The sequence below is a fragment of the Thamnophis sirtalis genome, unplaced genomic scaffold (assembly GCF_051295495.1).
Source record: "Thamnophis sirtalis isolate CommonGarterSnake01/CBP01778 unplaced genomic scaffold, rThaSir2_p1.2 scaffold_10, whole genome shotgun sequence".
Classification (NCBI taxonomy): Eukaryota; Metazoa; Chordata; class Lepidosauria; order Squamata; family Natricidae; genus Thamnophis; species Thamnophis sirtalis.
The window spans coordinates 43,604,055-43,631,963 of NW_028261390.1; the positions used below are offsets into that span (position 1 = coordinate 43,604,055).

The 27,909-nt window shown below is 38.2% G+C and overlaps 1 protein-coding gene across 8 annotated transcripts; it reads right to left on the reverse strand.

Moving 5' to 3' along the window:
- CNOT7 (CCR4-NOT transcription complex subunit 7) lies at positions 1–27,875 on the reverse strand. 8 transcript variants are annotated; one of them, XM_087724458.1, is made up of 8 exons: positions 27,744–27,875; positions 20,432–20,631; positions 20,200–20,295; positions 18,258–18,451; positions 15,503–15,664; positions 8,229–8,373; positions 3,870–3,980; positions 1–2,611 (listed from the first exon to the last, which is right to left on the reverse strand). In XM_087724458.1, the coding sequence occupies exons 2-8, from the start codon at positions 20,546–20,548 to the stop codon at positions 2,483–2,485; spliced, it is 954 nt and encodes a 317-aa protein (XP_087580584.1). In that variant the 5' UTR covers positions 20,549–20,631; positions 27,744–27,875; the 3' UTR covers positions 1–2,482. The 8 variants fall into 8 exon arrangements, with proteins under 8 accessions (XP_087580584.1, XP_087580587.1, XP_087580589.1 ...); XM_087724461.1 differs by lacking the exon at positions 20,200–20,295; XM_087724463.1 differs by lacking the exon at positions 15,503–15,664.
- Positions 27,876–27,909: the final 34 nt, after the last annotated feature.

Here is a 27,909-nt window from a genome sequence, read left to right on the forward strand (position 1 = left end):
TTGTATGAATTATGAGTTTATTTTATTTTCTCCTTGCTTTCGTACAAAACATCAGTAAATAATTCCATTGCCAACATCATAAAAGGTATGGTCAGTGAAAAAAATCCACTATTATTTACCTCATGATAAAATAAGTCCAATATAGCATAGTTCAGATATTGATTTGGGTGGAATTCAGTGAGTTTTTTTCAACAGTGTGATGGACAAGAGGCATTTATGATTAGTAATTCATCAAGGCACAATCTATTGTCAACCTAGTATAAAATAGTCCAGTCATTACTTGAACTTAAATATACAAATCTCCCAGCAGCAGGAATACTAACTACAGAACTGCTATGTTTACAGCATAGTTGAGTTTTTGTCCACTTGGCAAATCGCAAGCAGCTGATATTAGGGTCTGTAGCTGCCAACAAGGTACATGAAAAACAATATTTAGTCCTTAAAAATATCTGATGGCATGTTAACCTTCTCCCCTACTTGCCGGACTGCATAAATTCAAGTAAGCTTCTTAGTAAGGCAGGTTATTGCTATTGAATGAGAAATTACACCTGAGCACAAAATTTGACTTTCAGGTCCTTCCCACTTCACTGATGAGCAGCAAACACATTATAGCCAGTTCTTAACAAGCATGAAAATCTAAAGATTTGCTCTTGCTATATTCAACCACATTTTGAGCACTCTAAAGTGACTATAGTGATGATACTTGGAGCAGCCAAAGTATGACTAACAGACCACACTGAATTAAGATGACAAAGATGTAAGAGGCTAGACAGGTACACAGACATGCCAGTGGGGTTTCAAATCAAAACCACAAGTCTCTTATGTAAGAAAACATTATTGAAGCCTTTATTTACAAAAGCTTTAAAAACAAATACCCTCTTATCCAAATGTCTTTGTAATTTTTCCTTAAAAGAAAAATCACTGCCCAGTTACATTATTGTAACTTTATGAGGATAAAGGAAAACATATTAAAGTACATGGTAGTTATATCAATTTGCTGTACATTAAGATTTACTCTCATTGATTTTCAGTGTAGATGACATGCCAAATGCTGCCATCAGCACTCTATCATTTCAGGATAAGATTTAGCTATTCCATACTAATAAAAGTCTTCCTTCACAATTGCTTTTTATGAGCCTGCTCTGCATGGTCAGGAAAGTACTTTGTGGTTCTTTAGTAAAACACCTATAAAATATACTGCTAAGATAGACTCAAAAAATAAACTAGCCTTACAAGCCTTAGGTAACTTTATTAGGTACAAATAAATTTGTTGTTTGACAACAAATATCTCGTGTTGCAGCTCCCAAAAAGGACATATCTTCCTATTTATCTTTGGATCACTTACTTACATTGTGTTCATCCATTTATGTATACAATAAATTAATATTTTAAAATAGAAAAGTATTAGGCTATAACTCATTGGAACGGGAATAAGGAAATGGTTTACAATTTTTAAATTGTTATTTTAACTGCAGCATTCCATCTTTCAATTATTCCCTTCAGACACAAACATATAAAAGGATACACCTACCTTCCATAAGGCTGCAGAGCAGCATCCCCCATTCCACCCCAAGCCGGTGCCCTTTAAATATTTGGCTATCAACTTCTATATATTCCACACATTTTAGAAGTTATAGTCCAATAAACCTGAAGGTTGCAACATAGAGGAGAAGGCTTGTTTTAAATGGAGAATACACAATGTTCTCCTAATCACACCTCATAAAAACTGCCCAGCAAATTTAGGCCCCATGAAAGGGACTCTCAATTCAAGAAGTATCCTTGAGAGATTCCTCCTGATTCCACCTAGTTGCTTCCATCAGAGAGCTGGCAGGAATATTTGGAAGACGAAACACCAGTTTCATAGTAGCTAAGATACCTGTATGTTTGAAGAGAGATCAGGCAATGAACGTGGCTTTGTTCAATGTATTTGAGACCTGAAAGACGCAATACTGGCAGATGAACCCTTTTTCTATCTCAGGGAAGAATATTCAGAACTTCAGATAAAACAGAGGATCTGACTCAGAGTCACTCTTCTAAAGTGCAAATGTGATGGTCCACAATTATGAATAACTAAAACCCCTTTACATCGGAAGGGATTAATATCCAATGGGGAAATTGATTACAATCAGCGTTTGTCCAGGTTTGAAGGGAAAGGCCAGGGATAATAAACCAATACAAAGGCCAATTAAAGTTTACTAGAAATGTCATTATCATTTTAGCTTTCCTCTTCTATCTACCACACTGTTCCTACCCGTGCTTCTGTACAGATGGGCAAGGTACATGGCAACATTTAATCCAGAAATGCCTATATATCAAGGTCAAAGGACTGGAACAGGAACAGTCAGGTTTAGTACATACAAAGGCAAGAGAAAAGTGTGCTGATAAAGAGGAAAGGAACGCCTTATTGTCCAAGGAATTCAACCAGAGATAAAACCTATGTACAACCATATTGAGCTTAGAAAAAGTGCCTTGTCATTTCATGTCATGATTGTTTGTTGGCTTCTTCTTCATATGCATTTCCTGTTCCATTCTGTACATAAGATGAACCAGAACCAAGACCATACAAATGACCACAGTACTTGGCATCATCAATGTGATCTTCAAAGAACATCTAAAGAAAATGTAAAGGACAAATTATTATAATTCGCCTATTTTTGGAGGCACTACTCAAAATACCTGTATCAAAAAAATCTCATTTTCAGATCAAACATAGAATTTAAATAAAATATATCTCCCAGTTAATATTTCTTGAAGTATATCGAGAAAAGAATGTCACAATCATTACCCTGCCACATAAATCAGATTTTAACAATAGTAACATAATGCATATGAAACAAAAAACAAAAGTAAAAGAGGCAGTCACATCTGTATGGTTTTCTTGCAACAATACAAATTGCTTGTCATTATTTTCTTTCAAGGTTCTTTTTAAAACTTAAAACTTCTCCGTCTTGCCAGCAGCAGCTTAGATGCTATATTTTGGTGTCTCTCCTACTAACGAAGTTATTTCTTGCTTAACTTTTCAAGATCAATCAAAGGTGGCATGTCATTTCGCTGAACACCAAACCAAAAAATATAAAAGATCTTACAAATTAGAACTGTCAAAAGCAAAGTAGGCTTTACGTATTAAAAGACTACTAAAGTAAAATGTCAGTGGTTTCTATGAAAACACTTAGTGGCACTATTTTTCAGTGATCTCTCAACTGTAACTAACTCAGAATAGTCTACTACTTCTCATGCTCATTTGCCAAATTGCTCAGAATTCTCTTTGTCATCAAGTATAATCCTCAGTCTGCTATGAAGCAATGTAATACTAAGCCCATTAGGGCTTTAAAGGTTAGTAGCAACACTTCAAATTGACCTTGGAAGTAAATATGGCTCTAGTATGGCCTAATTTAATTTACTATTAATTATAATAATATAATTAAATCACAATTACATTATAATTTAGTTTACCATTACTATTAATCTAATAATTTAATCGTAAAACAGGTAGTCATCAATAATGGTAATTGGGACCAACAACAGTGCTGCTGAACAATGTGATTATAAAATGCAATTATTACATGACCTTACTGATTTAGGTGGGCAAATGCATCAAGTTCTAGTTGCTGTCATAAGGCAAATATCATACAACTGAAGCATCTCATAGTCACATTATTACCATTTGCAACCTCCAGCCAGTTTCCCAATTAATTTTACTGATCAGAAGTCAGCAGTGCGAGACACTGTGATGTCATAAGTGCAAGCAGTTACCAAGTACCCAAATTACAATCACATGACTGCTATGGCAACTATGAAAACCTGTCCTAAGTCTCCTCCTTCAGCACCATCAATATTATCATATACACAGACAGTATATATCTATCTACCTCTCTCATTTTGAAGAAGGCCATGCCTGTTAGTAGAGAATCAGATCCTGCTTGATGCTGAGGACCTATCCTTTCCAACTCTAACTGCTCAGCAACTTCTTGTAATCCACCCTAAAAAGGAAGATTGCAGCATAATTAGAACAGTTGAAAATATGACAGCAGGTCATTACTTTCCACTATTCGCCTATATGAGAAAACAATTTGAAGATCTACACTTTTGGTTTAAATCATAGTCAGATGTTCTTTAACACCATAGCAAATTATGACAGCAAAGGCCTTCAGAATTCTTGTTTATTATCATTCAAGCCTTTCCACCAGGGAAAGACACTTTTTTCAGTTCTGTTGTAATTTTGAATGGTCACTAAACAAACTGTTATAGGACTGCCTGTATACAAAAAGTATTTCAAACCAAAATCCCACCCATCTTTCCACTTTGCTTACAGTTGTTCATCAAGTCAGATGGGAGGGAAAATCAAATGTACAAATATGCACAACTGAATATAAAGGATGAGCAACTCTCCAATGGCTAAGAACAGCACTTAATATTTTGCTATGGAGAACTATAAAATGTGCATGCGGCAGTGGATATTTATTTATTTAAATTTATATTCTGCCCATCTTACTGTCAAACGACTCTAGATGGTTTAAAAGTTATCAAAACAACTTTGGAAAGTTGATTTAAATAGTCCCGATTTTCCAATTTTGTGCTAAATGTGTACAAGCATCTGTAACTTATACTCCTGCTTGCTGAAGTGGCTGAGTTTTGGACTGTTGAAGCATTAGCCTTAAGAGGGCGAAATCCTCAGGGAGGCAGTGCTGGTGAAAAATGACAATTCCTCAAACTCTTAAAAAGCCCTGGAAAAGGAACTGTGAAAAGAGGGCCTGTCACTGATTATATAGCGCATGTGCATGTTTTCCACTTGGAAGAAGTAAGGATGCCATATATTGGGCTGTCTGTTTCAGCAATTAGTAATGGAATTCATTATTCAAACCAATCCCTTAAAAAGAGGACCCCTAATCAAACGGATTACCTGAAATAATCTACTGAATAGAAAAATAGAATACCTTACATTAAGAAAGGTTTACCTAGGTTAATCCTATTACAAATATATATGTTACATTGTGACAATCTAATCCTCATGTTGTATGTCATACTCTAGTTTAGTATATGCTTAGTAAAATTAAACCAAATTAACTTTCCTCAGTGCTTTGTTCCTTTACAACTGTTGCTTATCATAAAAGTTCAAATAATGTATTATGCAGTATGAGCTTTGTATGTAAATACTGGGCAAAATTGTAAGTCCTTGGTCTTCTGCTTAAACCTTTTACAATTGGTGTGGCTCCTAATCCTTTCTTTGCATAGCAGGAATTTCAAAATGCCAGATGAGCTGTTAACAGAGGACTGCTTAGTATTTCTCAAAAAAAAAAAATCCACTACCTTTTTCAAAATATATTTAGATCAAGTGCTATATGGTTCAAAAATAAACACATGATGTGTGAATTTTTTATGATGGGAACTGTCAAAACGTTTTGAAGAATGAGTAAAATTGAGCAAGGCAAACAAAGGCATTTTAAAAAAAATATTTTCAATCCTTAAACTAAACAACAAGAGTATTTACATGACTTTGCCAGTGAACAATCCTTGCTTATATAATGTTGCCCTCTTTTATTACACATATGTTCATTATCTCATATACATTTCTACCATGTTTGAATAGCAGCGATGTGAATTAAGAAAGACAGTTTTAAATTTAAGCAGAAGAATGCTGAATACGGGATAAATCAGGGCTGGTAAGCAGAGAAGAAGAAACTATGCGTGTGAGAGGGGCTGAAGAGGAGATAGAATTCAAGGTGTCTGAATCCTAAGGCACTGAATAGATCCAGGTATATATCCACCCTCATCTCACCAAATGAATTCCAGCTGGGAAAGATTGACTTGCTCAAAGCTGTGGGTGAAAAATAAATGGAGGAGGTTATGAATGCTGAGGTGGCACAGTAGTTAGAATGCAGTACTGCAGATTCCTTCTGCTGACTGCCGGCTGCCTGCAATTTGGCAGTTGGAATCTCACTAGGCTGAAGGTTGACTCAGCCTTCCATCCTTCTGAGGTCGGTAAAAATGAAGACCCAGATTGTTGGGGGCAATATGCTGACTCTGTAAACCGCTTAGAGGGGGCTGGAAAGTGGTACTGTGAAGTGGTATATAAGTCTAAATGCTATTGCTAATAAGAAGAAGAACAACAAAAACAACAGGAGGAGGAGGAAGAGGGGGAAGGGGAAGGAGAGAAGGTAGGACATAAAACTAACAAAATAAGAACTAAACAAAATTTAACCCTTACTCCAGCTTGCTAATACCGTATTTTTCAGAGTATAACACATACCTTTTTCCCTCAAAAAAGGGGCTGAAAATCTGGGTGCATTTTATACACTGAATACAGCATTTTTGCCTCCTGAAACCCTGCCCCCTTTGCACAAATGGCCATATATAGCCTTTAGGAGGCTTCCAGAGTGCTCTTGGGGGTTGGGTAGGGCAAAAATGACCGGAAAACAGGCCATTTCCCCCCAGCTCCCAGGAGCACTCTATAAGCCTCTTAAAGGCTATGCATGCACTTTTTTTTTGACAAAAAACAGGCCCGTTTTCATGAAAAACGAGCCGTTTTTGGGAGGTCTGCAAAGTGCAAAAACTTTTTTTTTATTTGCCTCTTCAAAATCTTGGTGCATCTTATACTCCGGTGCATCTTGTACTCCGAAAAATATGGTAATTTGCATCTTCTTTCCTAGAACTAAGCTTCCTTAAGTTACACAATTTTCACAAGCAATTTAAAAGGTGACAAGCTATAATGAAGTTACTTGATAGCCAACTATTAATTTATTTTGCAGGGAAAAAACTAGATTAAAATATTCATCAGGAAAAAGATAATCTGGATAGTTTTAAGTATTTACAATATTTAATCTTTTAATACAGATAGACTCCCAGCTTTCATTATAAAACTATATTTAAAATATGATCTTTCAATGTATTTAATGTATTTAATAAGACTAACCATGGAAATCAAAATGACAAATGACATTCGAAGTATGAAAAAGCAGAAATGCTAATATTCTGATATGTCTATTCATCTTCTTCTTCAATGATAATTCCATGTAATAGGTATGGCCGGTTTATGAACCTACCCCACAAGCCTTGCCTTACTGAAGACTTTCAGATTCTTTTTTTAAAAGTAATATCCACTGTCTCCAAACAACACATAGCAATAACTATAGATTCACTGAATAATGATGTTCATATCTGGCTCATTAATATTATCACTGGTGACCAGTTATTTGTAAAGCCAGGATTTAGCTACATCAAAATAAAAAGTAAATTTATCTGACTTCTTTGCTTACAAAAAACATGTTTTCTTTTTATATTAAACCAGCCTTTGCTTCAAGTCATCTCAATAGCAGTCGGTATACAGTAAAAACCATAGCAACTATCATAATACACTTGGCTGTTTGTCCTTCATGTCTCCATGTACTTGTCCTTCAGATGCCTTGCCTTTAGATGCCAAGCTAATAGAACAAGCCAGTTAGTAGCCCAACTGACTTCTGTATAGAGAAAAAGGTGAAGGATTTGAGATTAACTCGGTCCTCTGTGTTTTAATACATTCAATACTTCTGACTGTACACGGTTAACTGACAATTTAATAAACTATATGCTTACTCAATTGTAGAATTGCTAAAGAAATGAAATTCAATCAACGAAAGAGCATTGGATAAAACCTTGAGAAAAACCTGTTGCATTACTCATTTCTCTTGGACCTAACAACTGCTATTATCATCTTTTCTCAGCTTTTTCTCTCTCATCAGTGCTGTTTAGTTTCATCTTGTCGTAATAAAATAACAAAGAGCTGCAACCTTTTATTCGCCTCTGCTGTTATCTAGGAGTACGCAAGTGCAGAAATGTGATCTTGCTAGTGGCTGTATCAAAATCGTCACACTGATATTTCCATATATCTGTTGTGTGAATTGATTTCATACTTAAATTACAGCCACATCCAGAGTGTCTCACAAATCTGAATGCATGAGTCTACAGTATATGTTTATAGACCAGAAGCTGGTTCTATGATTTCTTTCTCAATGTATACAAAACCTATGACTTAGTTATTGGATCCACATAACTATTAGTTTTATTAAAAATTCCTGGGATACATTAATATCCTTCTCATGGGCATCTCTTTTTCAAGAGGTTCCCATTGCATGGGTTTCTCTATGAGAACAGGTTCTTAACATAACTATTTAAAACCGTTCATAAGTAAAACAGAAAAAATAATTTGTATATTCTTTCCCTATAAAATCTCTAAATATAGCAGTAGAAATTACCTTGAGATTTTTGCAACTCTTCATGAGATACTTCACATCATAAATGACAGGGAAAAATAGTCTCAGTATTTCAAAGAAGTCTAGCTCTTCTTCTGGTAAATTGGAATTTGTCAAGATCTTGATCAGATATCCAAAGTCATAGCCACTGCAAAGTAATCATAAACAGCAATAAACACACTTAAGATTAGGAAGGCAAAACATTCCAGATCATTAACAGAAATTTATCAACCATTTTAATATATGCTTTCTCTTCACATGCATTCCTTGTAACAAAAATCATGGCAAGCTTCTATTTTATAAGTAGATTTTTGTATATATTATGAATTAATTTGAATATAAAATTCTAGGCTGCATAAACAGAGGGATAGAATCAAGATCACATGAAGTATTAATACAACTTTATAGTGCTTTGGTAAGGCCACACTTGGAATACTGCATTCAGTTTTGGTCGCCATGATGTAAAAAAGATGTGGAGACTCTAGAAAGAGTGCAGAGAAGAGCAACAAAGATGATTAGGGGACTGGAGACTAAAACATATGAAGAATGGTTGCAGGAACTGGGTATGTCTAGTTTAATGAAAAGAATGACTAGGGAAGACATGATAGCAGTGTTCCAATATCTCAGGGGTTGCCACAAAGAAGAGGGAGTCAAACTACTCTCCAAAGCACCTGAGGGTAGAACAAGAACCAATGGGTGGAAACTAATCAAGGAGAGAAGCAACTTAGAACTGAGGAGAAATTTCCTGACAATTAAAACAATTAATCAGTGGAACAACTTGCCTCCAGAAGTTGTGAATGTTCCAACACTAGAAGTTTTTAAGAACATATTGGATAACCATTTGTCTGAAGTGGTGTAGGGTTTCCTGCCTAGGCAGGGTGTTGGACTAGAAGACCTCCAAAGTGCCTTCCAACTCTGTTATTCTATTCTATTCTATAATTCTAAAGTTACAGAAACCTCTGGTGCTTAAATATTGCATGAGCCTAGAAAAACCTCCAAATCTATGCATTAATTCTATTACTACTGCACAAAGAGTTTGGGTTTAGAGAAAATCTTCATTTATCATTATTACCAAATTGGAAAATCATAATTTCTATTTGCTATTCAAATCAGGATGGTATACTACAAAATTAAGTTGCTTAGTAAGTATCTCTCATACATATTTTCTACATAAAGTGGGATCATCTCCACATGCATAATAACTGTCAAATCTCTATTTTAAGTCAATGAATGTATATCAATTGTTTAAAGAAACATTTCATAGTGCAGTATTTATAAATGTGATTCACAGCCAAGTTACAAATATAGAAAAAAAAACCTCAACATATTAAAGTATACCTCTACCAAATGACTTTCATTTCCTCTGACAAAATATAGACAAGGCTTTTATGGGAATATTTTATAGTATGCAAAGACAATGCAGTATATAATGCAGCTACTAGAAAGATTGTAAAAAAATAGTCATCTGGAATTGATAGTAATGTATGCAGTTACAAAATGCATTTGGTCTCTCTTTTAAGGACATATCAGAATTGAAATTAAAATAAACATTGTATATTTAATGGTTCTTAATAATGCTTACATTAACTTCTATAGTTAATCTTCAAAAGTGAATAAATAATCTTTATATGAAAAATCACTAGAACAATGTTAACAACTTTGACTGTAACCAGCAAGTAAAAATAAACCTATTTCTATTATTTATCTGCCTTCACCTCCAAATAGCAGGATGCTTGAAAACAAGAACGATTAAAAATTCCAGCAAACTGAGTAACTTTCAGGTCAGTAATCCTGCTTCGATATAAAGCACTGAACTACTTACTCTAGTATTAAAAAGCAGACATTGCTTAGCATATCATAGATAATTTAAAAAATGAAAACTAAACATTTCTAATGAAGAAGAAATCATTATACCAGACATTGATCTGCTGTAACATACAATTTGCTACAAACTAAGGACACATTGACTTTCTGGAGATTAGTAAATAGTAGTTTATCTGCAGAGAAATCCCATCTGCTCACCCATGCATCCTGAATATAAGGGAATCCAAGTCAAAGAGGGAGAAATGTTTGCACTTCTTACATGCTTCCTTACATGACTGTACTAATACCAATGCAATTTTACAGCTTGAGCGATACAGAGTTATAGCCTCCAGTTGGCTAGAAAAAAGGTCTAACCATTGATAAAGCCTTCCCCTCCAGCAAAACTCCAGGTGAAGATCACCTTCCTAGGGACTTTAAAGATAATCCAAAATAATGAGATGCTATCCTTAGTTAGATTCTCAATAATATAAATTTCACAGATTATCAGCCCAAAGGCTGGAATGTAAGCATTACTACAGGTAATCCTTCACTTAGAACAGTTCATTTAGTGTTCGTTCAAAGTTACAACAGCATTGAAAAAGTGATTTATGACTGTTTTTCACCGTTACGACTTTTGCTGCATTCTCATAGTCATGTGATCAAAATTCAGATGCTTGGGAACTGGTTCCTATTTATGACCATTATTGTGTCCCAAGGTCATGTGATCGCTTTTTGTGAACTTCTCACCAGCAAAATTGACGGGGAAACCAAATTCACTTAACAACTGGATTGCTAATTTATCAACTGCGGTGACTTGCTTAATAACTATGGCAAAAAAGGTCGTAAAATGGGGCAAAATTAACAAAAGAAATTTTCGGCTCCATTGTGGTCGTAAGATCTGTATTCCACTCGTGACTAAAATGCTCCATCTAATTACAGGGCAATTGATCTCAATGACCTCATAATCCAGCCCTATGACAAACATGTCCTGCACAAACTGGAATATTGAGTTGTTAGTATCAATATTCTTGTTGAGGAACAGTTTGACCCAGTTATTCTACCTCAGATTACTGCTTTGTATTGCCCTATATTTGATACACAAACATGTCAACATTGCAAAGAAATTGTATGTGACATTTCCTTCCTTCAGTTTTTGGTTCTATTAACTGAAATAATTTACAGCTCAAACTGAAAGCTCTACAGCAGACTGCTGGGTTTAGTAATACAGAGACAGGGCCACAGCCTTGAAGCAAATATTTAAAAACTGTTATGTAAACAAAGATAAGTACTCTTTATGTCCTGAGAAGGAATCTAAGAAGAAACTCAGGAGAAGTGCAATCACACTTGAAAAATTCTGTTACTACAACCTATCTTAATAAATTAATGTTTTTTTTTTCCTGTTAAGTATCTTCCTGATCTGGTTTACCTTGAAGGGATGACAATAAGAATTACACATGAATGTGCAAATATAAGTGACTCCCAACAGGCCATCAATAGATACTTTCACTACAAAAATAAGGAGCGTCCAACATGGCTGAGTTTTACCTCCATTTTTAGTCAACATTTTTAAAAACAATGTTTTAGGTCTTGAAGGATGGTAATGTGTTTGAGATAAAATTGGTGACAGAAACCTGACTATCCTTCCTACTCAGAGCTGATTACCCTGTTATTTGGTGTCCAGCACACAAACTGGTTGATATGGGCTGTTGTCTTCTTTAGAGTAATATCCCCACCCCCAAAATCCCAACACCGCACTTTGACCATTAACTATTATTGGCAATTAAATATAACTTTTGGAAAAATCAAAAGTTATGGTCTTTGGGCATAACTTTCTTACACAATAATGAAGTGCAAGTGTCCTTCACACTGACCAAGTAACTTTTTATCAAGTAGCTGGTTTCTCTAATATTGTGAAAATTTAAACAGTTTTAACAAATAAATTAAACTACAGAATGGAGTATATTATTCAAGTAAACCTTTTGTGAAAGTATTGTTGAGAGGATGGCATGAAATTAACCTCAAAGTACCCTAGAAAAACATCTGGTTCCTTTACTATCAGAATTCAGGCCTAGGTATTAAAGCTAATGACTCTGGGAATAATGTACTTCTGGTCTTCTTAGACCTCTCAGCAAATCTTTGATACCATCAAACATGGTATCTTACTCGATCATCTGAGAAGGTCAGAGATTGAAGGCATGATTTACAGTGGACCTATTCCTTCCTGAATGGGTATTTCCAGTCAGTGGTTTTAGAGAAGCTGAGTTGCTGTTCATTTGTGGGTTTTGGAGTTTTCTCTATTATTTCACATTCACATGAATACTTTCAGAGAGGTTCCTGAGCTCTATGGAGTTGCTGTGATATCGCCTGGATTGTGTATAGTAATGTGGTGGAAATCTTGTACTGATATTTGGGAGTTATTAGGAACTCTGAGGATGAAACAAGCTAAAACTAACACATAGTTCCTAGTAATTTACTGTTTCTCAAGTATTATCCATTAGGGAGTAGATCTGTGACCTGGGAGCCTTCTAGATTCACAGCTACTCCTAAATAGGTTAACAGGGGCTGCAGACAGGTCTAATTTTGACCGATGCCCAAGTAGTAATTCAACTGATACAACCTTTAAAAATCCTGTAGCAATAACAACATATGTCTTCATTACTACTGCAACAAGCTCTACTTGGAGCTGCCTTGGAGACCACCTGAAAACTTCAGAATGTTGAATTACTTAATCGGTCTGGTTCACTAAGAGCACATAACTTTGATGTATAGATCTGCACTGGTATCCAGTACATTTCTAATTCAAAAACTTTGGTTTTTATCTATAAAGCTCCAGGTGACTTGGACCCAGTATTACCTTATCTAACTAGCATCAATCCACCTATTGCCTACATCCTGGGAGAACCTATTAGTTTTCCTCTATTTTCATGAAGTGAGGTGAATCTGTTTTTAATCACCTCCCCAGTCTTTTGATTCATTTGGGTTTAGTAACTGCTGAAGTAACCAAAACCAAAGCTTTACATAGTTTTACATCAAAGGAAACAAGTATTGGATTAATGTGTTCAGTAAAGAGATGTCAAAGTGTTATTGCTTTATTCATCCAGAAACTCCAGAAGTAGACACCACAACACTGCAGAATTGCAGAGAATTCTAAAGGATTCATAAATTGTTCCTCACCACTTGTATGGATACCCAGCTTGTTACACCTAGCTCGCAAACTTTTTTTTTTTCACTTTTGGTTTCCTAATTTCACCTAACAATATTGCCTTTCATCAAAATCACAATGAATGAACCTTATTCACAACAATTCAAGTCCATTTAGAAAAACAATTATTCACATATGCTAAGTGTGGCAGCAATAGATGTATTACGTACTACCTTCATCTAGGTTTTACTTGAAAGCAGTAAAGCAAATCCATTTTCCAGCAAGACTGAAAATGAAACAAACTAGAAAAAAGTACTATAATTTTAATGTGTTTTAAAATTGTCATACAGGGAGGAGCTAGGATAATAAAGAGGCAGCAGCAACTGGGAAAAACTCCTTCAAAAGAGGCTTTTTAATCACCTGAATCCATTGTTTTAAATACTAGCTTTGTACTGCCTTATTGCAACCCTCAACATATAGAAAGAACAGAGAAAACTCTGAGACTTTAGTAATCATCAAGGGAAAACGAAGGAAGAGGCGTTGTACACTTTCTGCAACAAAGGTATAGCCAAGCCCACAAAACAGCTGAAAGTTGAGTTATCTAACAATCCGGGAACTAACTCCTATAAGGAAACCCAATGGAAATGATGCTTTAGAGTGGAATTAACAAGCAGAGATTGAAAGCCATTAGCTTTCAGATCCCTCCTTTTTTATGGAACAGGATTCTCCCAGCTCCAAACATACTGCTGTGATCTGCCCAGCAGCTACAGAGTTATTCCAGAATAAGGGTGTAAAGAACAAAAACATAATTGACTTCCTAACTATACAAAGCTTGCTAACAGAAATAAAAATTCCATTTTTGAATTGTACACAGTTAAAATCAAAGTGGAGACCTTAGTAGACATCTTCGTAAAACGTATTGAAAACCAGTCAAATGGCAACACTGCTAAAGCACAGATCTCCTGTACAACTCCTGTACTGTCTGTGAAGATTCTCAGTCGTCCAGGTCATAGATGCCTTAAAAGTGATTTCTTTCTTCAAAAGGCAAGTGGACGGTTTTTTCCTTGAGGAAGAAGAAAAAAGAAGACGAAAACAGTCCAATTGCCTTTTGAAGGAATAAGCACCTTTGAGATAAATTTTCTATCATTTCTCTAGCAATATTTTGAATCCCATACAATAACAATTCCCCATCAACATTTTAAAAGCTAATTTAATTCCTTCTAATTGTTCAAAGCAGAATTTAAACTCAACTAATGGTATTGAAGCACTCTTCCCTCACTGGGATACTGTATTAAAGACAAATTGATGCACAATACATCTTTTGGGCACTTCAACCTAAGAATATTTGCTATAAACACTTTTCATTTCAAAGCACCTGGATTCCTGAATCGTTCCAACCTGTGTATCAGAATGGCCTGAAAGGCTACACCCATCTACACTATCTTGAACAAGATGATTCATTTTAAAGTAAATATCTCTGCTAGTAATCTGTTCCAGAAAACTTTTCAATATTTATCCCTGCCAAAACCAACCTTCAGTAAGCAGCTTTGTGCTCAACAACCCAACTAACCTAATAATTAACATATTTATAAATTAATCAACTGAATATTCCCTTTTTCCTAATTAAGAATTGTGAAATGGGCCTTACAATAAACAGCACAAAATTGTTCTGAATGACTCAGATCTTGAGTGTACGCTTACACTGTCCAAGCTTCAAATCATATAATTCAAACATCAGTCTCACCCCTTTTCTTTAAGGAGGCAAGCCTCTATTGGTGGGGAAGGGGCCCTAGGGGGTTGAAAAAAACAAAAGAACTATAATATTGGAACCAGGTAAGAAAATAGATTCATGCAGCAAAATTTAATTTTCCAATATTTGGCATTACAATTAAGATAAAAGTTTCATATTTTCCCTACCAGCATTATCAAAGAGTCTTCAGAGCTGTACTGAATTTGGACTTTCCAACGATGTTAATCAACTAATTCCAGTTTCCATTTACCTGCTAACCGTACACAAAGGGCAGATATATGTGGCTGTTCCTTCCTCTGACCTGGGAAACTGTCAAAGCAAAATAGAAAAATACAGTGCTCCCTCTCTACATGACTGACACTTTAGTACCTCAAGTTAAGATACAGATTATTTGTTTCCACTGGAGCCAAAGCGTAAACTGAAGAGGTAAGTTTAAAGCAGCAAAGTCTTTACAAAATGATCTAGAACTCACCCAGCCTAATACTTCAGGTTAATAAGCAGAGATAATTATTTTGTCTTAAGGTTTCATTAAAAGAAAAAGAAAACAAGTAGGCAAGCGATAGTTCTGTATGTTGTGGTTACCTATGAAATGAAAGCCACTTGACTCCTTCACAGAGCACAACACCCGAAGTCATAAGAAGTTCAGCGAAGTACTGAGTTTCAATTCCTTCCTCCTCATGTTTTTTGAACTGGATTCCAGATGTTGTTAATAGCTCTATAGAATCCTGGGCATACATGTCCTCTCTAGAAGAAGCATTATTAAAAAATAATCACTATTGTTAATATAGTTGTCAAAAGAATTTTAAATGAATTACCAGCAGAAAGCCTATATTACCGCTAATAAATCATCCTTGTACAAGAATTTTGCTAATTAGATATATGCACGCCCACGCACACGCACACGCAGAGTTCAACCAAGTTCTGCTCACAGGTAAAAGAATTGTTAAACAAGATATATTGTGATACTTACTAAATACATGCTTTTCATTAAAGAAAATTCTTTTGTACGCAACACTGTTAATTTGACTGCAAATGTCCATTTACTTCCTACAAACTATTTAATCCTAATGTCGGCAGGAAACAAATTTTGGCTTTGAGTAAAAAATTGCTTTGACCTGAGTTTATGTAATCATGAAAGTGATTCTTTAACCAATAATAATGATTTCTGTTCATTACAGTGGTGGGTTTCAATTTTGTTTACCACTGTTTCCCTCATGCACGTACATGCACTCGCAGCACTTCTACACACGCACAGAAGCAACTGGGCGGGTGGGCAGAGCCTCCTGCCGTCATCACTACTGGTTCACCTAATCCGGGCCAAACCAGGAGCAACCCATTACTGGTTGATTATTTTATGGCCTTCATGGAGACTATGGACGTTGCAAATAATCATGCAGGTGAGTACATATTTGATTTTTACTTTGAAGCAGATGAAATATGAACATGGAGGATACTGATATTTGTTGTTACTCTTGTCAGACCACTTCCATATCAAACTGCACATCATAGATGTCCCAGCTTCTGTAAAGAACAGCAGGACTCTTTTGGTAGGCAGATTTCATGACATCCTGGCTGATCACCAGAACATGGAGACAGCTGAAGAGTAATGTGAATTTATTTCTGTGAGGCCTTTGCCTAACTGCAAATCACAGTTCCCTGACTGTTTAAAGAGCCGAGGGAAATGAAGCTATTGATAGAATGCCACTGGTGCTACAGAAGAGAATGTGAGCACTATAAGAGTTCACATTCAAACCAACACAAAATCCATTTTCTTCACAAATTGCTCCCCCAGAACCCTATTAATTAATGTCTAGGCCACCCATTTTGCCAAAGCATCTAAGAGAACAGGTAGTCTAGACTTACAACCACAATTGAGCCCAAAATTTCTGTTAAGTGAGACATTTGTTAAGTTAATTTTGCCCCATTTTACGACATTTCTTGCCCCAGTTGTTAAGTGAATCATTGCAGTTGTTAAATTAGTGGCACAGTTGTTAAGTGAATCTGGTTTCTCCGTTGACTTTACTTATCAGAAGGTTACAAAAAAGAACATGACTCCAGAACAGTGCAACTATGATAAATAAGAACAAGAAGCTAAATAGTCTAATTTTGATCACCTGCTCTCAGGGATGCTACAATGCTTATAAATGTAAAAAATGATCATAAGTCACTGGTTTCAATGCTATTATAACTTTGAGTAGTCATTAAATGAACTGTTGTAAGTTGAGAACTACCTGTAGTCCTCCTAAGTTATTTTGAAGCTTCTGGAAAAAGAAGGGTGGGACAAATTGCCTGTATAAATGTGGCAGGATAAATGTAGCAGGTAAAGTCATGTCCACTCTAAGTAGATTCCCAGACAGATAAGATCCAGAGTGATGAATGAAGCAAGGACTTGAGATATTGTCTGTAATTAGCTTTAGCTGTCAAGGAAACCATCAGAATTCCCACGCACTCAGGAACCAGTTGCTAAACCAGTAAGATCCCACCCCTGCTACTAAGCCTTTCATGACATAGCACTGAAATACATCATATACCATGTTGTTTGCTGAGAAGATATATTGGGTAATTCTATCATGTGTGTCTGTAACTGATTATAGATGTTTACTTTGGGATCAATATTTTGCTGTGTCTTAATTTGTGGGGTTTTTTTTTACTGTCTTGTACATTATCCAGATTCACACAGTTAGGAAGAACTACATATATTATAAATGAATAAATTAAATGTAAGCTAACTTCAGCTAATATCAATAACTTTCATCCATGGATGCACAAATCAACTTATGAAGTGAACATTTCTTAATGCTTCCTCCTTCCTGGAAATCCTAACACCCATAAGAAACCAAATTAAGATAATCCAGATAATCTTATAAAGAACAAAAAAAAAAACCCTGTAGAATACAAAGTTTGGCAACATGTGGAGGAAGTCAGCTAATCTTGGGCAAAGGCTCCAATTTTGGTTGATTTTCTTCCGGCCTTAGCCAATTTCAGAGATTTTCCTGACAATAAAGCTACTGGATGAAAAGGCCTCCATATGTGGGCATTCTTTCATTCATTGCTTGATATAAACCAGTGAATGACATCAATTTAAAGTTCAAGCACAAAGGATTTAACCCTAACTATTTCAACTAGGCTTCCAACAGAGGTTTTTAAAATAATAATAATAATAAATCTCAGATTGACCATTATATGAGTTTTAAGAATTTGAACAATTTTACCTAGGCATAATTTATCACACTTCCTGCACTTAATGGAAAAACAGCAGAAAAAAACCCTAGTTAAATTATTTGATTTTAAAATACTCTACACACTTAAAGACACACAACCAAATTCCGGAACTTACGTTAAATTAAATTTAAAATTAAATTGCCATGTTGAAGTTCCTGGAGGGTATTCACCTTGCTCATTCATGAATGTCAACCCTAACTGGATTATTTTAAGTAAATCTACATTACAGCGGAGTAGCTGGTATTGATAGTCCGCATTGCTTCTGAATTCTCCAATAGGTCGTGCAACTACACCAGGAAATTCTGTGTCCTGAAAAGCATAAATGTGAAAAACAAGATGGAACTATTATAAAAGTTATACAATTCCCCACTTTTTATAGCTAGATGCTCTATATGTTCTGTATACGATATAAAAGACTAAACATGGAACCCAATTACTGTATTGCAGTTAACTCAGGCATTATGGATAAACCCAGGAGCTGTGCAAAGAAACTTATTTATTAATCTAATTATTCAACACCGTGTTTCGCTGAAAATAAGACAGGGTCTTAATTTCTTTTTACACACAAAATATGGCTTGGGCCTTATTATGAGGGGAGGGTTTATTGTTTTGGGGTTGCTGGGCAGCTGCTCTCTTGCGGGCGGGCTCCCAAAGAGCCGGGCACAGCCTCATGGGCGAATGGCTGTGTTGCGCTGTCGCAGCAGCGCAACACAACAGCCATGAAGCGACAACACTCATGAGCAGCCACCCGGCAAACCCCCTTTCCAGCCGGGCACAGCACCATTCACTGACCTAGGAGTATCGCCAAGCCGCATGAGCGCCTGTTCACCGCCACCCGGCTCCCGCGGCTTGGCGCCTTCCAAATGGCAGTGAATGGTGCTCTGCACAGCTGGATGGAGGGTTGCGCGAGCCACTGTTCTGCTCTCGGTCATGCACCTGCCAGCCTCACGATGCATGCCCCAACTCTCTCTGCAGAGCCAGTGCACCTCTGCCGCCTTCCGCCGCATGGCTTTTTCTGCGGCTTCCAAACCGAGACTTCTGGCATTGGCCGCTCTGGGCGTATGCTCTATGGTTGTACGCTCTGCCGGCAGCTGGCCCACAACCATAGAGCATACACCCAGAGTGGCCACTGCCGGAAGACTCGGTTTGGAAGCCGCAGAAAAAGCCATGTGCCCTGGCTCTGCGGTGAGAGCTGGGCCATGTATCGTGAGGCTGGCAGGCGCATGAGCAAGAACGGAACAGCCGCTCGCGCAACCCCCCCTCCAGCCATGCAGAGCACCATTCACTGCCATTTCGAAGGCACCAAGCCGCGGAAGCCGGGCAGCGGCAAACAGGCGCTCATGCGGCTTGGCAATACCCCTAGGTCAGTGAATGGTGCTGTGCCCGGCTGAAAAGGGGGTTTGCCGGGTGGCTGCTCATGAGTGTTGTCGCTTCATGGCTGTTGTGTTGAGCTGCTGTGACAGCGCAACACAGCTATTCGCCCATGAGGATGTGCTCGGCTCTTTGGGAGTCCGCTCACAAGAGAGCAGCCGCCCGGCAGCCCCCCTCTTGGGCAGAGAGCCGCTGGGCAGACAGCCACTCACCAACCTAGCGGTATCCTGAAGATGCTAACCAACGCGATCACCTTTGCCTCCCCTCCTGGGTCCCGCAGCGTGGCACCTTTGGGATACCGCTAGGTTGGTGAGCGGCACTCTACCTGGCTGGAACTGGGGGGTTGTCCAGGGGGCTTATTTGCGGGGGAGGACTTATATATTTGCCCACCAGAAAAATGTGGCATGGCCTTATTATCAGGACATGTCGTAATTTCAGGGAAACACAGTATTAGTTTATTTTATTAAAATACCAAATAGAACTAGGAACTGTAAAGACAATATACGCGTATGACCTATTCAGAACTAATTATTAATTATTTTGAACTTTTTTCCAATGAAATCAGTAATGGGAGACAGTTTGGTCTAGTAGTTAAGACACTCAGCTAGAAAGTGGGAGACTGTAAATTCTAGTCTACCACCTTAGCTGGTGACTTGGGTCAATCACTCACTCTCAGCCCAACTCACCTCACAAGGTTCTTGTTGTGGGGAAAATAGGAGGAAGGTGTGTTGGATATGTTCACCGCCTTGAGTTATTTGTAAAAATAATAAAGGCAGGATATACTGTATATAAATAAATAAAATGGAAATCTTTTGTTATTTTGGAAGAAATGCATTAGATGCTTTACGTTTTTCTTTTACAAATCATTTACACTGCCTCTGTAACCAAAGAAGAATACAGATATTCTCAATATCTTACCATGGCAACATAGTTAAACTTCCGTATAACTTGACGAATTTTCTTCATCTCTTCATCCAGGTTACAAGCCCACACTTCACAGATTCTTTGGCTGTGATCTACTGTGGCTGCTGGCATAATTAGGAGGTTTCAGATACCAGGCATCAAAAAGATATACTTGATGAAAAGTTGATTTCATAAAACAAGTTTAAATTTTATACCTAAAACAGCAAGACAAGAAATAAATAATTTTAATGAATTTATAAATATAAAACAAAATTATCAAAAAGTAAATGAAAACTCAGCACCCTATAGCACAACCAGCCCAAGCCACACCTCAAAAACATCTTAAGAACTCCTTAATTTTACAACACATTGGCAGACTTAACCATAGTTTGAGTACAAGCCAGAGGTGGGCGTCACATAATGTAACAACCTGTTCATCCAGAACTGAAAATATGATCATGCGCGCCTTTCACGCATCCATGTGGCATCAAAAACATGGTGATTATATAGGACGGGATAGTGCCGGGGCGGGTGGATGGGCCCAACTGCTGGTCAGAACTATAACAAAAAAACTCCACGCTTCATACCAGCAATTCACACCCAGATAAGCAGGAACTAATACCAGAATTAACACCAAAGTAAGATGTAAACAATATCCTAATCAAGAAACTACCATCTCAGATAAACAATCAAGCTGTCAGGATTCAAAAAGCAGGCAGTGAACAAAAGCCTAATCAAGGAACTGCTAAGAAGAAGAAAAATCTCTACCAAAACAGACAGCTAGCCACTGTATATAAACAAAGAGCAAACCCTTCTAAACACTTAAGATATTACTTAATCTGGTAACAAAACAATCACAAGCAAACAACTAAGCTCAGACAGCTTCAAAGACTCCATAAAATTCAACTATCTCGACTATGAGAATTATACATAGAGAAAGGGAGAAGAAAAAATACACATAAATTAGCTTACACAACTCCATCAATTAAGATTACCTCATTTGCAAATCTTCAGAGATAAAAAAAAAGTATATGAACTAATTAACTGTTATTTGTTAGATGAATATCCAGCTTGCAATCCTATACAGTAGAAACTTTTTCAAGAAATAGCTTCCACTGAGCTCAATAAAACCTATTATGATACAAATATATATTACAATTCTTCAGAGACTCCATAATGAAATAACAGCACATTAGTAATGTAAAAATAAGATCTCTATATCCTCTTGCCAAATACATGCTCATTTCCTGGATGGGCCTGAAGAAAATAATAAAATTATAAATATTGTTTCATATACTCTCTTCTCCTGCAATCTAGGAGTGGTTTTTTATTGCTAAAGACTATTTATCCTTATATATTTAAATAATGTCCTCCATTTGAAGCAGAAAGCAATCTGACATGAAATACTACAGTTCTAGACTGTAATATCACGTAAATGTTTACAGCAGTCGGTAATTCACCAATTGATTTGGATCTTGCCCTCTGACACAATTTGCTAGGAAATATGGAAGCTCTAATCAAAATCATCTGGAGAGTATCAGATTGTTATGTTCTGTTTTAAGGCATAGAACAAATTACTATAATAATCAAAGCATTAAACAAATATGTAGAGCTAACCATTCCTAGGCAAACTGAATTTTCTTAGTCTAGTTTAGAGTATTTTTCGTTGTATAAGACGCACCTTTTTTCCTCAAAAAAGAGGCTGAAAATCTGGGTGCATCTTATACATCGAATACAGCATTTTTTGCCTCCCGAAGTCCCGTCCCCTTCACAAAAATGGCCATGCATACCCTTATGGAGGCTTTCAGAGACCTCCTGGGGGCTGGGGAGGGCAGAAATGAGCAAAAAAATGAGCCCCAGCCCCCAGCAGCACTCTATAAGCCTCCATAAGGCTATGCATGCAATTTTTTTTTTACAAAAAACAGGCCCATTTTGAAAAAAAATAGGCCATTTTTTTGCTCATTTTTGCCCCCCACCCCACCCCAGGAGCACTCTGCAAGCCCCTCCCCTCCTGCCTTTTATTTGAAAAAAAATGGCCCCATTTTCACGAAAAAAAGGTCCGTTTTGGAGAGGTTTGCAAAGTGCAAAAACTTTTTTTTTCCCTTTTGGAAAACTCTTTAACTGATTGATGAGAATTACATGGATCAAATGCTATGCAGCAGAAACAAGTCTTAGGTGCTGCAGGTTGTCAGCGATTTTCTTCTCCAGCACATGGATAAGTACATCTGGAAACATCTACCTACCTACCTACCCCCCCCTCTCTCTACCTACCTACTGTATTTCTCTCTCTCTTTCTATTTCTCTCTATCCCTCTACCTACCTACCTACACTCTCTCTCCCTACCTATCTACTGTATCTCTCTCTTTCTATTTCTCTCTCTATCCCTCTACCTAACTACCTACACTCTCTCTCTCGCCCTACCTACAGTGGGGCAAAAGTATTTAGTCAGCCACCAATTGCGCAAGTTAATAAAAAGATGAGAGAGGCCTGTAATTGACATCATAGGTAGACTTCAACTATGAGAGACAAAATGAGAAAACAAATCCAATCACATTGTCTGATTTGGAAAGAATTTATTTGCAAATTATGGTGGAAAATAAGCATTTGGTCACCTACAAACAAGCAAGATTTCTGGCTCTCACAGACCTGTAACTTCTCCTTTAAGAAGCTCCTCTGTCCTCCACTCATTACCTGTATTAATGGCACCTGTTTGAACTTGTTAGCAGTATAAAAGACACCTGTCCACAACCTCAAACAGTCACACTCCAAACTCCACTATGGTGAAGACCAAAGAGCTGTCGAAGGACACCAGAAACAAAATTGTAGACCTGCACCAGGCTGGGAAGACTGAATCTGCAATAGGCAAGCAGCTTGGTGTGAAGAAATCAACTGTGAGAGCAATAATTAGAAAATGGAAGACATACAAGACCACTGATAATCTCCCTCGATTTGGGGCTCCACGCAAGATCTCACCCCGTGGGGTCAAAATGACCATAAGAACAGTGAGCAAAAATCCCAGAACCACACGGGGGGACCTAGTGAATGACCTGCAGAGAGTTGGGACCAACGTAACAAAGGCTACCATCAGTAACACACTACGCCGCCAGGGACTCAGATCCTGCAGTGCCAGATGTGTCCCACTACTTAAGCCAGTACATGTCCGGGCCCATCTGAAGTTTGCTAGAGAGCATTTGGATGATCCAGAAGAGGATTGGGAGAATGTCATATGGTCAGATGAAACCAAAGTAGAACTGTTTGGTAGAAACACAACTTGTCATGTTTGGAGGAGAGAGAATGCGGAGTTGCATCCAAAGAACACCATACCTACTGTGAAGCACGGGAGTGGCAACATCATGCTTTTGGGCTGTTTCTCTGCAAAGGGACCAGGACGACTGATCCGTGTACAGGAAAGAATGAATGGGGCCATGTATCGTGAGATTTTGAGTGCAAACCTCCTTCCATCAGCAAGGGCATTGAAGATGAAACGTGGCTGGGTCTTTCAGCATGGCAATGATCTCAAACACACCGCCCGGGCAACTAAGGAGTGGCTTCGTAAGAAGCATTTCAAGGTCCTGGAGTGACCTAGCCAGTCTCCGGATCTCAACCCCATAGAAAACCTTTGGAGGGAGTTGAAAGTCCGTATTGCCCAGCAACAGCCCCAAAACATCACTGCTCTAGAGGAGATCTGCATGGAGGAATGGGCCAACATACCAGCAACAGTGTGTGCCAATCTTGTGAAGACTTACAGACATTTGACCTCTGTCATTGCCAACAAAGGATATAACAAAGTATTGAGATGAACTTTTGATATTGACCAAATACTTATTTTCCACCATAATTTGCAAAAAATTCTTTCCAAATCAGACAATGTGATTGTCTGGATTTGTTTTCTCATTTTGTCTCTCATAGTTGAGGTCTACCTATGATGTCAATTACAGGCCTCTCTCATCTTTTTAATTGGGAGAACTTGCACAATTGGTGGCTGACTAAATACTTTTTTGCCCTACTGTACCTACTGTATTTCTCTATCTCTATCTCTATCTCCATCTCTCTCTCTCTCTCTCTCTCTCTCTCTCTCTCTCTCTCTCTGTCTCTCTGTCTCTCCCTCCCTTTATCTACCTACCTACTTTTCTTTTAAATTTGCCTCTTCAAAACGTTGGTGCGTCTTATACTCTGAAAAATACGGTAAGTCTATAGATCAGGGGTATCAAACTCAAGGCCAAGGGGCCAGGTCTGGCCCGCAGGGAGCTTAAATCTGGCCTGGGGGGCCACCTTGGAAACAGCAAAGGACCAGCCCACAGTGCCTCTGCCAGCAAAGACAGAGCACGGGTGGGCCATAGGCAACCTTCCTAAGCTCTATTTTAACCGGCAGAGGATTGCAGGAGGCTGTCGTAGCCGAAAACAGAGCTTGGGAACTCATTTTTGCTGGCAGAGCGCTTGTGCCCCCACCATGAGTGATGTTGAGTTGGCAACGCCCACCTTGGCCTCCCAAAATCAAACACAACCCTGATGCTCCCTCAATGAAATTGAGTTTGACACCCCTGATATAGATTGCCCTTGACCAACAACCACAATGGAGCCTGCCCATTATGGTAAAAAACCATGATTGATGTGAATTGCCCACATGATCACCTCACTTAAGACCATCCATTCCTGCTCTTCCTGTTGAGGTTCTTAAGTGAAGCACAGGGTGTCTCAGGGGTCACAGAGAAGGCCCTGGGATGCCTAGCACAGGTTCCTGCCCCAGGAATCCTTCTCACTTTTCTTCAGGCCTGTAGGGACCAGGCAGTGGGGACAACTCCCTATGGTCAGTCATAAGGGCAAACAACTGTGCAGGATGGATAAAAAATTGGTTTTTTAAATCAGATTTTTTATTTAAATTGGATTTTTTTATTTAAATCGTTTTTTTTAAAAAAAATTATCAAATTTATTTTAATAAAATACCTTTGAAGTAAAAATCTATGTAAAGATAGTTATTTATGATACATTAATAATTTATTCAGCATGATTTATTATTTATTCAGCATGAAATGGGGCTTAGTTATGTAGCATGAGGCTGCATATTTTGCAATAGTTACATTTTTTATAAACTCATTCAATGAATCCAAGCTCTGCAAGCTGAGATAACATTAATTGTGTTAATGCATTCACACAATTTCACAGTAACCATGAGATAAATCATAAAACAAAGTTCAGTAATTATAACTTTATCCCATTGTTTTGCAAATCTATCTACACTACAAACTATGATTGTTTGAAGAGAAATGCATCAGTAGCACACAGGCTCTAAGTATGAGGAGGAAGGGCAAGCAGTAAAACTGAAAGTGAAACCTTCTAAGCAGCTTATATGATATTAAAAAGCATCTGTCATTTCAGACCCATCATGGCAGCGCCTGTAAGCGGGCGTCCACTCACCTGCTGCCTGCCACGTCCCTCACCTTGTGTCACTGCCACATCACCAGCTGTCCCATTAAAGTGAATGAGATTGTCAGTGAATCAAAGTGGGTCAGAGGAGGAGGAGCCACTGCGGGACAGAGATGACAGTTGCTCTTTAAAAATTACGATCTAAATTGAGTTGCTTTAAATCAAACCTTGTTACTAGTGATTTAAATCACGATTTAAATTGACTTGATTAAAATCAAATCCACTCTGCAACTGTGGGAGTGCTGCAGCGGCCATAACTTTGGAACTGGATTGTAAGTAGTTTTATTTTTGGGGGGGGGAGGCTGCCGTAAGTCGAGGACTACCTGCATAACAATCTGATCAGATACAATTGTATCATTGTTGATATGTCACCAATGCCCATACTTCACAGAAGTAACCTAGGTTATTCATTGTAGTTATAAAGAGTTTTTTAAGTTTAATTATCTGTATCAAATTAACCATCCATTCCTAATCTCATAGCTTGCAGATTAGGCTATTTCACAACTAATGGTTGCAGATAACAAGAAATCATCTTAAAGTCAACAACAAACATAGGACATAAAATGACTTGTTTCAGTCAGCGAGATGTTCAGACTGGATTTGGCATTTTTGTCTACCTATCAAGTCCTTTCCAAGGATATGAGATAGGCAGATGTGGATGCTTGATGGTGTTACAAGTATTGTCACAGTATGTAAGCTGTTGTTATTTATTAGAATAGAATAAATCATCTGGAAGATTTAGGGTTGGGAAAAGCTTGATGCAACTTTCCTTGCCCAAATCCAACAGTGAAAAATAAAGATGTTAGTTTTAGTTCTTTTCAATACCTTCCCTTCTATTCTCATTTTTTCACTGAAAAGATAAACATCCAGCTTCTGCCCCAAAGTGCCATAGCACAACTTATGTCAGGGTTCCCCAAGGCTAATTGATCCTTGCATGTTTCAGATAGTCATTGCTCCCCATAATAGGAGGAACAATAACTTGAACCTTGGATAGTCCCATCAACCATCCACTTGGGAGATCCTGACTTAAGAACAAACCCCACTCTCTTATCAGCACTGATAATGCTACCTCGTTTGGGTAATGAAACTTCTGTAAGAAAACAACCAAGCTCAGAGAGCACCAAGGACCCCTCCATCCTGACTTTAAAAAAAGCATGTATAGTTACACTCAACTCTGTATACCAGAACGCATCCTTTGGCTATTACTGAAAGATAATAAAGATATAGCAATAGCAATAGCAGTTAGACTTATATACCGCTTCATAGGGCTTTCAGCCCTCTCTAAGCGGTTTACAGAGTCAGCAACAATAATCCGGGTCCTCATTTTACCCACCTCGGAAGGATGGAAGGCTGAGTCAACCCTGAGCCGGTGAGATTTGAACAGCCGAACTGAAGTAGCCTGCAGTGCTGCATTTAACCACTGCGCCACCTCGGCTCTTTGCAATGAGCAAAAGACACCTGAGTGGCATCTAACTCTTATATCTTCCCGCACCATTTTTTTTAAAAAAAATGTTTTTTGGGGGGATAGGAGGGAACCTCGCAAAAGGGAGCAGCAGACGATGCCATGTAGGCAGATCTGTTCAAGGTGAGGCGAGAGACACCTCTAGCTTTACTGTGTCAGGAAGGCAGGCAGGCAGGAAGGCTTGGATCGCACAGGATTGAGGTAAAGCAAAGGTGAGACAGGAGACTCCCGAGCGCCAGCCTCGGTTCGTTCTCTTCAGACTCTTCTCCCCACCCATCCCTCATGTTACGGAAAGAAAACTTCGCCGTCGGACCGAGCGCGCTTCCACTTTATTCTCCCGACCACCTGAGTTTCCACCCCCCATACCCACACACATACGAGAAACACTGTCGCCGTCGCTCCTCACGGGCTTTCCTAATGAAAGAAGCAGCGGTTACTCACGCGAGGGGAGGAGAAAGGGTCGAGCAGAGACCCGGCGGCGGAGGCAGCCCCGACGCGGCGAGGGAGAGCCAGAAAGCGCGGAAAACCACTCGCGCGGCTTCCCCACAGCCTCCCAGCGCACAAAGCCATTACATCATCAGCGCGCGCCGCGCTCTTAACCTTTCAA

What these genes read in the sequence shown, in the direction of transcription:
- CNOT7 (XM_087724458.1), bottom strand. Translation starts at nt 20,548, where the DNA reads ATGCCAGCAGCCACAGTAGATCACAGCCAAAGAATCTGTGAAGTGTGG. An exon ending in AGTTTAACTATGTTGCCATG is followed by an intron (nt 20,296 to 20,431) that starts GTAAGATATTGA and finishes ATTTATATACAG; the next exon opens with TATATCCTGCCTTTATTATT. An exon ending in CACAACAAGAACCTTGTGAG is followed by an intron (nt 18,452 to 20,199) that starts GTGAGTTGGGCT and finishes TATGCTTTTCAG; the next exon opens with GACACAGAATTTCCTGGTGT.